The sequence below is a fragment of the Gossypium hirsutum genome, chromosome A06, assembly GCF_007990345.1.
Source record: "Gossypium hirsutum isolate 1008001.06 chromosome A06, Gossypium_hirsutum_v2.1, whole genome shotgun sequence".
Lineage (NCBI taxonomy): Eukaryota > Viridiplantae > Streptophyta > Magnoliopsida > Malvales > Malvaceae > Gossypium > Gossypium hirsutum.
In genome coordinates this window covers 16,324,575-16,334,862 of record NC_053429.1, presented here as the reverse complement: position 1 = coordinate 16,334,862, position 10,288 = coordinate 16,324,575, and the positions used below count along the sequence as shown (strand labels likewise).

Sequence of the window (10,288 nt, the reverse complement as noted above, 5' to 3'; positions counted from 1 at the left end):
ATTTATTTAGTTAACATTAACATAAATGAACATGTTCGCAAATGTTAAACGAACATGTTCACAGATACTAAACAAATAGATCCCAAACACACTAAACAATAAACGAATCGAGTTCAAATATGATATTAAAAATTTAAACCAACACGAACTGAATATGAACAACTTTGAAAATAAATATACGAGCACGAACATATCCTTGATCGTTTGAGTCCTGTTCATCTACACTCCTGCGTGCGTATATGATTTAACCCGAGTTTGTCCTTGGAAAAAAAAGTATTCTATATATTAATAGAAAGGCAAAAAAGATAGAAGAATGTTTTTCTTTTCCTCCGAAAAACGTCCTTTGTATTGTTGGCAAATAGCAAGTCAAATAACGCTAAGACATGTGGCAAACCACGTAGCACTTAACCAATCGGCAGTCCGTCCGAACGAGCAATGCCACGTTTCATTATAAGGTCAAATACGGTATTCATACGGAGGGAGCACCCGCACTCCTTGTTGTCTCTTCCAAAGTCTTCTTCTTCAGTCTACTCAATACAAAAGTCACACAGCTAAACAGCCCCTTCCATACTTCTCTCTTTGTCTCTTCGCAAGTGATCGCTGATTAGCCGTCAATGGCGGCCCCAGAGACCTCAACCGCTGCCGTCCCAACGCTGTACACCAACAACACCTTAAGAAATGCTTTCGGCGGCGTTCTCTCTTTCTTCATCCTCCTCCTTATCGGTGTTATGGCTTTCTCGATCCGTCTATTCTCCGTAAGATCTTTCATTCCCCACGCTTCGAGATTCTTCTAGATCCGATCTGTACTATTATTCTTTTTAAAAAAATCATTCTCGCCGTTAGTGAAATTGAGCTGAAGATTGACTCATTTTTGAATATTTGTTTTTCCCATTTAAATGATTTCTCAATTTGAATCTTCTTCTGTTCGGATGATGGGAAAGTCGGAGGAATGGGGGGGGGATTTATATTTTGTTGCAATTTTGGCTAATTAGCTGCTTAATTATTTGAAACTCTCGTGAACTTTTATGCTTTCAGGTTATAAAATACGAGAGTGTTATTCACGAGTTCGATCCTTACTTTAACTATAGAGTCACTCAGGTCAGTTGACCCAATCTCGCCTCTCATTTACAAATTTACAATTGCTATTTTTGGTTCCTTTATAGCCATTTCGCTATTTTTGTCAATTTTTTTGGTGCGTTAAGTTACATACCAAGATTACGTGGTTATCTTGTTGGTTTCAGTTTCTTGCAAAGAATGGTATATACGAATTCTGGAATTGGTTTGATGATCGAACCTGGTAATTATTACTTGGTGGTTAATTTATGATGTTTATGGTTTTAGCTATATTGTTACTTAGATTTCTGAATAGCATGTTTGTGTTTTGGTATATTCGAGGTATCCTCTTGGGCGTGTGATAGGCGGAACTGTTTATCCTGGATTAACTTTGACTGCTGGCACCATATGGTGGTAAGTTTTCCTGAAGGCTAATACGTAACAAGGGAAAAACTAAATTAAATTTTGTTATTAGTTTTGTTCTTTTAAGTTTTCCCTTGCATTTGACTTGCATTTTCCCTGTTGCATCAGGTTGTTAAATTCTTTAAATATTCCACTGTCTGTGGAGACCGTTTGTGTTTTCACTGCTCCAATATTCTCTGCTTTTGCTTCATGGGCAACATACCTTTTGACTAAGGTCTTTTTTTTCCTTATGTGTATAGTTAGTTGTTATATGGTTATTCACCTCAGTTACTTTTTGTTGATATTCTATTGCCATTTTCATAGGAAGTTAAGGGTACTGGTGCTGGGCTGACAGCTGCTGCTCTTTTGGCCATGGTAAATCATGCAAGAGATATATTTGCATTATTATTCATTCATTCATTTTGAACTTCAAGTTTGAATAGCAGTGACTGAGCATCACTGCACTTTTGATATATAAAACTTACCATTGCTTTTATTGGCTATATATGTGTGTCTATTGACAATATTTGGCAATGCATTTTATGAACTTATGGTGTTGATATGTCTTATGAATGCATCTTTGTTCAGTTCATTGTTCTTCCTTGTAGGTTCCATCGTATATCTCTCGTTCTGTGGCTGGTAGCTATGACAATGAAGCTGTAGCAATATTTGCTTTAATCTTCACCTTTTATCTTTATATAAAGGTCAGACTTTGACTAAAGTAAATTTATTGGATTTCTTATAAATTTGCATTCTGATGCTTGAGGTACAATCTGATTTAACCTACTGGCGATTAGTATTCATGTTTTATATGTGACCTGCTATTTATTCTGCTTGGATTTTCCTTCTATTAGCTATTTCATGTCTGACTATTCTCTTCATTATTGGTTATTTGCAGACATTAAATACTGGATCCCTGTTTTATGCCACCCTAAATTCAATCTCATACTTTTATATGGTAGGTTCTTTTGCTGTTGTTTAGCCAAGTTCTTTTTTTCACTCCTTGTTTATGTTTCTCAGTTGATTCTCTGTTTTTCCAGGTGTGCTCTTGGGGAGGATACACGTTCATTATTAACCTCATTCCAATGCACGTACTTCTATGCATTGTAACTGGTCGTTTTTCTTCTCGGCTGTACATTGCATATGCTCCTCTTGTAAGTATCTAGATGACTTAGGAAGTTTCAATTACTAGTGAATAATCAACAGGAATGTTTTCCAGTATGCTACTGAAGAATCATGCTCAACTGTTATCATTTTGAAAAAACTGATGTTTTGTGAAAACCTTGAAGGAACAGGCTTTTGTTTTGTTGATGTTTATATATTGGTTAAACTGTGCCTATAGTCCCTGTACTTTTTGAAAATTAGGAATTTAGTCCCTTGTACTTGTTTTTAGGAGTTTAGCCCCTCTACTTTTCAGATTTCAAAATTCAGGTCCAACTGTTAACACTGTTATTTTCTTTTTTGGTTAAATTTGTTGCTGTGACATTTTGAAATTAAAAAAACCACTCACTTGGTAGCGATGTAAATTAAAAAAAGATGTTGTAATTAATGTGAATTTAACCCAAAAAAAGAAACTGTATTAATAGTTGGACTTTAATTTTGAAATCTAAATAGTAGAGGGACTAAATTCCTCGAAATACAAGTACATGGACTAAATTCCTAATTTTTGAAAAGTACAGGGATTATAGGTATATTTTAACCTTATATGTTTTGTAGATAATTGAACTTGTTTAAGGATTTATTTATGCTTTACATTTAATTTTGACCTTCACTTTGTCTATGAATAAAAGGTTGTCCTGATAATAACGGTCTCACTTAATGATGTTTGCAGTCTTAAAAAATTTTACCTTATTTTTCTTGAATAGATGACCCAGATCTATTTGGCTTCTTGATTTTGCTTGAAACTTCAGGTTGTTTTGGGAACACTGCTAGCTGCTTTGGTGCCAGTAGTTGGGTTTAATGCCGTCATGACATCGGAACATTTTGCATCATTCTTGGTGAGCTTCTTCATCTATTTTCCCCTGAATTACAGGTTGCCTTTTGTATTCTCTTACTTTTCTTGTTGCAATTCATTTGTATTGTCAATCTTAAGTAGTTTAGCCTCGCTATCAATAACCCAATCAACTGTGACCTAGTCACATTTTCTTCCAAGCATTCCATGTTATTGATTGTTCCAGTTGAGGATTTAGTTCTGTGGCCAACTATTGTGCTTAAATGCCTAGCGGCATTAAGGGTTCAAAGAGGGGTTTGTGGGCTTTAGAACAAGTGACAAATATAAGACAGTAGTTTTTGAGATCTTTTTAGAGTGTAATAATAAAATCAAGAATTCCTCAATTCCTCAAAGCAATATTCAGATTGCTGAAATACTTCACGTATTTCCCTTTTCCCCTCTCACTCCCTCCCCTTCTTGTAATTCTTGGTTCATTTGATGCTACTCCTTGCTCTTTGATCTGTTATTGTTTTCCAACTGCAGGTTTTCATTATTATCCATGTGGTTGCTTTTGTGTACTATATCAAAGGGATTCTTTCCCCCAAGATGTTCAAAGTTGCTGTGACACTTGTTGTATCTGTTGGCCTGTAAGCTTTCCTTTCCTTCTGCTACTGTAAGTTTTTCATGGTAACATGAATTGATATACTAATGCCAACTGACAACAAAATGTAGCAAGTATATTACGATATAAACTTTCTTATTAATCAATTCATCTTACATTGAACAATAATTACTATTTAAAGTTGCTGTGACGCTTCCTGTATCTGTTGGCCTGTAAGCATTTCTCTTCTCCTATAATATTTTCAGGGAAACATGAATTGATATACTAATGGAAACTAAGAACAATATGTAGCGAATAAGTTAAAATTTAATCTTTCTTATTAATCAATTCAACATACATCCAAAGATAAATTATATTCCTTCTGGACTTGTTCAGTAACTGATAAGCATTTGAATTAGATGGAGGATTACATGACCTCGTATAATTTCTGTTCTCAGGGCAGTATGTTGTGCTGTTATAGCTGTTCTTATAGCATTAGTAGCTTCCAGTCCAACGAAGGGATGGAGTGGACGAAGCTTAAGTCTGCTTGACCCGTAAGTACCTAATTCATTCCATTATCTTACATGCTAATGTGCTTTGGGTGAAACTGTGAATGAAGAGGTGGTGGTAGGACTGTAATAAAAGGATGGTGCAGTCTGATGCACCTTGAAACTGAAGTTGTGCTGACATCTTGGTTTGGATGAATCTATTTTGGAGGGGCCTTTTGTTCTGTGCCAATTGTTTAAACCTAATACATGAATTAGATACCAGAAAACTATCTGATCTGTTTAGCATTTAGTGGGTGTCCTATTCAAATAGTATTTTCACTTTAATACCTTGTGCCATTCGTTCAGTCAATAGTTGTTCAAAATTAGCTGTGTAACTTCATTTCCAGTTTTTACTGCTTTTTGACAGGACTTATGCAAGCAAATATATACCAATAATTGCTAGTGTTAGTGAACATCAACCACCTACATGGCCATCTTATTTCATGGACATTAATGTTTTGGCATTCTTAGTTCCAGCTGGTATCATTGTAAGTCTCAAGGTTTTGGAACATATTGACTTTTTGCCTATAACTTAAAAGTTTATGCAGTATAATCTATAATTGTTCTTTCCCTTGTTGGAAGGCGTGCTTTTTACCTTTATCAGATGCAAGTTCATTCGTGGTCCTCTATATTGCAACATCTGTATATTTCTCTGGAGTAATGGTAAGAGGGAGATGGACACAATCGATTTCAGGTCATTAATCCCATTCCTATGTCCTAATAATGTGGAGCCTCTCTAATCATACAGGTACGCCTTATGCTTGTGCTTGCTCCAGCTGCATGTATCACATCTGGAATTGCTCTCTCCCAAGCTTTTGATGTTTTCACTGGATCAATTAAGTTTCAGCTTTCTGGGGCATCAAGCAATACTGAAGTTGATGTGAGGATGCTCTATTTATCCATTAGAAGTTTGTACTTAACCAATCATTTGATGAATTAATTTAGCTACAGGACTAAAATTCTTTTCTGCTGCTTCTGATCATGAAGGCTGCGGAAACTAGTTCCTCTACTGCTGAATCACAGACTGATGCAGTGAAGACTGAAAAACCTGAAGAGACAGCAAAGAATCGACCCTCAAGGAAGAGCAAGAAGAAGGAAAGGGAGCATGGTGAAAAACCTTCGACCAAAGCCAAAGCTGAGAAGAAGAGGCTTCTTGCTTTGCCTTTGGAGTCATCTGTGATTTCTCTTCTCCTACTTGTCTTGTTGGGTGCTTTCTATGTGGTACTTTGGTTTCCCTTTTATCTCCTCAAGTTTTACTTTGTAGGCTGTTATGGCTGTGATATGATGCTGATCTGTGTTCTAGTTGTTATTAAGGATTTGTTAATTAGCTGTTTTCTTACCTTCTATGTGGATATAAGTTATCGTCAGTTGGGTGTAGAACCTGCACTAGGTGCATGAGCTCAGCATTGGAAGGGTGTGAGAGGAAAAAGAGAAAGGAATGATGACTATACTCATATATGAGCTCAGCTTTAAGTTTTTTTTCTTGGGCCAGTTGATGAACTTTAAGTTTTTTTTTTTTTTGTTATTCTCTTATGGCCAGTTGATGAGCTTTAAGCTTTAGAGTGATTAAGAAAAATGTAAGTCTCTGTTGAATTCTTGTCATATGATACTATGCTGTATTTATATGGAATAGTTGAGAGTTGGTCTTGTTTAAGATGTGTCATATAAAGGTTCCTAAATGGTAGTTAATGATGATTAGTCATCACGGAATGTAAAAGCTAGTGGTCTCTCTGTTTTTTTACAACAATTTGGCTACCTTGATGTTCTCTTACCATGGTAACTAGAATGCTGAATTTAGAAGTTCTGATAGAAATATATATTACACACACACTAAGCTTTTTTTCACTGGAATTTCCTTTTCTTTCATTCCTTTTTTTTCTCATTACTTGTTGATTTAATTGTAAAATCCCTCTCACACTTGTGCACTTTCCTTTGCAGGTTCACTGTGTTTGGGCTGCAGCTGAAGCTTATTCAGCCCCCTCAATTGTTTTAACATCTCGTTCTCATGATGGTCTACATGTTTTTGATGATTTTAGAGAGGCTTATGCATGGCTGCGCCATAATACAGATGTTGATGATAAAGTAAGTTCTCTTGTGTTCTTTCTCATAGATTTCAAAACATATTGTATTTTCCAACTTTGGAATCAGTTTAGGCAACCAGTCTGATGGGCAGGAAGTTTTTCTTGATTCCCACACTTTTGTGGAATAAATAATGAAAAAAGAATACTTCAAGCTTTGTGGTCTATGTTGATATGCTGAGCATATAATGAGTTGGCTCTGATTCCTTATTGGTGATGTTTTTGCTGATTTATGTGTTTTCCTCTTATTGTTCCCTGGGGTGAACTATTTTTGCACTTAGGGGCTTACTTTTTGTTGAATATAACATATTCTAATAAAATAAGCTGGGTGTGAAAAGAAGTTTTGTTTGACTGTGCTAAGTGAAACTCCTTGCAGGTTGCCTCTTGGTGGGACTATGGTTACCAAACCACTGCTATGGCTAATCGCACAGTCATTGTTGACAATAATACCTGGAACAATACTCATATTGCAACTGTTGGTACTGCGATGTCTTCTCCTGAAAGGGCAGCTTGGGAAATTTTCCACTCTTTGGATGTAAAATATGTTCTAGTCGTCTTTGGAGGTTTGAATTCTTCTTTGTTTACTTGAAATATGCTTCCCTAATATATTATTGCTGACATTTACCTCACTTATTAGGTCTCGTTGGCTACCCCAGTGATGATATTAACAAGTTCCTCTGGATGGTTCGAATTGGAGGTGGTGTGTTTCCTCATATCAAGGAACCTGATTACCTGGTAAGTTCTCTGTGCTAGCACTGCCATAAAAAACCACAGTTGTTCCATTTGTTGGTTTTTCTTTCTTTTATGGAGTCCAAATCCCGAAATAATTCCTTGGTGATAAAATGTCACTGCACTGAGTTAAGACTGGATGCTTTATTCTCTAAGGAATAGGGTAGCCAGTTATTTCACTTGTTTTAAATATTAACTGTTTCATGACTTAATTACGCTCTACAGAGAGATGGCCAGTATCGCATTGATTCCCAGGCCACTCCCACCATGCTAAATTGTCTAATGTATAAACTCTCTTATTACAGGTCTGTTGCTGTTTGCTTTTGAGTTTATATGTAGTTTTTATCAGGTTTGCTTTTAGCCTAGGTGCTTCATCCCTTGATTACCCGTCTACAGGTTTGTAGAAACTGATGGGAAAGGCTTCGATAGAGTTAGGCAGACAGAAATTGGAAAGAAATATTTTAAGCTCACTCATTTCGAGGAGGTAAGATGATTGTAATTTTCATTTTTTTCAGATAGCACCTCCTGCAAATCATGAATGCCAATAATATTTGTTCAAATAGTTTCTCCGTGAAACATGTTATGATGTGATACTATTGGAGAGAGAAATTTTCCTTGTTTTATTCTTCACATTGCTGGTTGCTGATGTCTAAAAATTAAAGATTAGTCGCCATTTGGATTGTTCAATAATTTGATATTATAACATATGTGGCGGATGAGTAATGATGATTAGTTGTTTTTCTGTTCAAGTATTTTCCTGATAAGTTTCTCTCTCCATCTTTTTTTTAGGCATTCACAACTCATCATTGGATGGTTCGGATATATAAACTGAAGCCTCCGAAGAACAGGATTCGAGGAAAGACGAAGAAATCAAAATCGGTACATATTGTCAATATATTATTTCCATGATCCACACACAGACACACAGTGACACAATGATTCTCCCTATTTGTAGTTTTATCATAAGGTCTAGTCTGATGTTTAACCTATGCATTTTTTTTTTAATTTTAATCTTTATATGTTTTGGCAGAAAACTAGCTCAACAACAAGCAGTCCTAAAAGAAGTGGAACGAAAAAGAAGAATCCATGGCAGTAAGAACACAAATATTTTATAACAATGGTGAAAGCATCTGTAACTCAATAGGATTGTATGCATGAGGGAGCCTTTTAGAGAGATGATCCAGTTATTCAGGCAATGGTAAGGTAATTTTCCTCTTAAGTAGAAATACAACCAAGACAATCAAAGTAAAACAGGATTTGTGGAACACCTGACTTGATCGCTATAATCTTTACGAAATCATCGAAACGTTTAACACATTAAATTTCAGGGAAAAGTATCATTTTTCTTGTTAGGTTAGTTTATAAATTTGTTTACTTCACACTATCTTTTGCATGGTTTAACAAGCTTAATATATTTATAACATGTTTCCCTTATAAAGACTTCATTTTAAACACTTCTTGATTCCTACAGTTCTTGTAAACCAAGAAAAGAAATGCATGATCCAAATATTCACCTAAAATGGAGTTTACCTTTTCAGATGATATAACTGGTAGAAAGATGTTTAGCCTGGTTATTGAAGTTGTATGTGGTTGAATTATTTTATTTGTGATATGTGGGATTAAGAATTGGTTTCTTTAAAAAAAAATTAAAGCAATTTAATCTTTATTAATTTCAAAAGTGAACATTTACAGATAATAAATCACAGTACTTTTTTTTTGTCAATTTTGCATAAATTGATTGCTACAAATTTAGGCTTCAAAGGCAATATATTATATATATTGGCTTAATTAAGTTTTTCGGTTAAATAAATCAATCGAATGGTAACATGTAGTGATCATATGTGCATCATATTGATTCTAACAAATATTTAAAAAATTTGATTTTTTTTGGATAATTATAAATAAATTCTAGAAAATTATAAAATGTAAATGAAATTATTTAAAAATTATTAAAAATCATAAGTAAATTTGAAAAATATTAAAGTTTTTAAAGATATCATTTAAAATTTATTTAAAGCTGCATCTAAAATAAACTTAGAGAAATGATTGCTCAAGTGCATTTGAACTAGGACAACTATTTCTCTAGGTTCATTTGAATGTGAATTTTAATAATTTATTTTAAATATTTTACCACAAACAAGTGATCAACCAAGCAAATCTAAGTTTTAATTCCGGTTAGCTTGGACCTCAAGATTCGGAACTTCAATAGAGATAAGCAAATATTATCACCTTTCCAATACTATAATAAACATAAATTTTGATTAACTATACTAATCTAAATCCTCTCACAAAGATACCTTATCAGATTTGTAACATCAAGTCGAAAACTTGATTCCTCACAAAATCAATCTCTCCGGCCTTCCTAAACACTTTCAATTTTCAATATTAGACCAAATACACTTATACTAAGTATCAATTTCATCTTGAAATCAATTTCACAAAATTCTGGAAAATCGGTTCATGAAGATGATGAAATTTAGATTTATTTAAACTATCTCACAAATCATGTTTAATATTGATAAATAAGATCAAAAACCTTTTAATAGATCTATTTTGAGTTGGAACATCCATTGATTTGTGGATTTTCTCTCAAAATTCAAAATCCACTATTAAAGAACCATGTGTTCTTGGAAGAAGATGACATTGATAAAAATCCTTTAATTAACTCTTAAATCATGTGAAAATATTTCTAATCATCATAAAAACAAGTTTAGGATTGAAGATTACTTTTGATTAGCTCTAAATTCGTTAATTGAAAATCTTGATTCAAGAAACTTGAGAAATTTCAGAATATTTTTTGCTACTTTTGAGAATAATTTTGCGTGAATTGAGAGAGTATTTTGAGAAAAGAATTGGTAGGATTCATTTTCTGATGATAGATCTTTAAAATCATGCAAAGAAAAAGAATTTTAAAACTCTCTAATATGATGTAAAATGGGTGAAAAGT

At 34.1% G+C, this 10,288-nt stretch overlaps 1 protein-coding gene across 1 annotated transcript; it reads left to right on the top strand.

Moving 5' to 3' along the window:
• The first annotated feature begins 202 nt into the window (after positions 1 to 202).
• LOC107962733 (dolichyl-diphosphooligosaccharide--protein glycosyltransferase subunit STT3A) lies at positions 203 to 8,675 on the top strand. Its single transcript, XM_016899225.2, has 23 exons — positions 203 to 755; positions 1,036 to 1,098; positions 1,242 to 1,297; positions 1,396 to 1,467; positions 1,585 to 1,690; positions 1,780 to 1,830; positions 2,064 to 2,159; positions 2,354 to 2,413; positions 2,496 to 2,609; positions 3,366 to 3,452; positions 3,929 to 4,032; positions 4,445 to 4,540; positions 4,902 to 5,022; positions 5,117 to 5,197; positions 5,283 to 5,414; positions 5,522 to 5,755; positions 6,473 to 6,616; positions 6,989 to 7,175; positions 7,250 to 7,347; positions 7,567 to 7,646; positions 7,738 to 7,825; positions 8,131 to 8,220; positions 8,372 to 8,675. The coding sequence occupies exons 1-23, from the start codon at positions 615 to 617 to the stop codon at positions 8,435 to 8,437; spliced, it is 2,367 nt and encodes a 788-aa protein (XP_016754714.2). The 5' UTR covers positions 203 to 614; the 3' UTR covers positions 8,438 to 8,675.
• Positions 8,676 to 10,288: the final 1,613 nt, after the last annotated feature.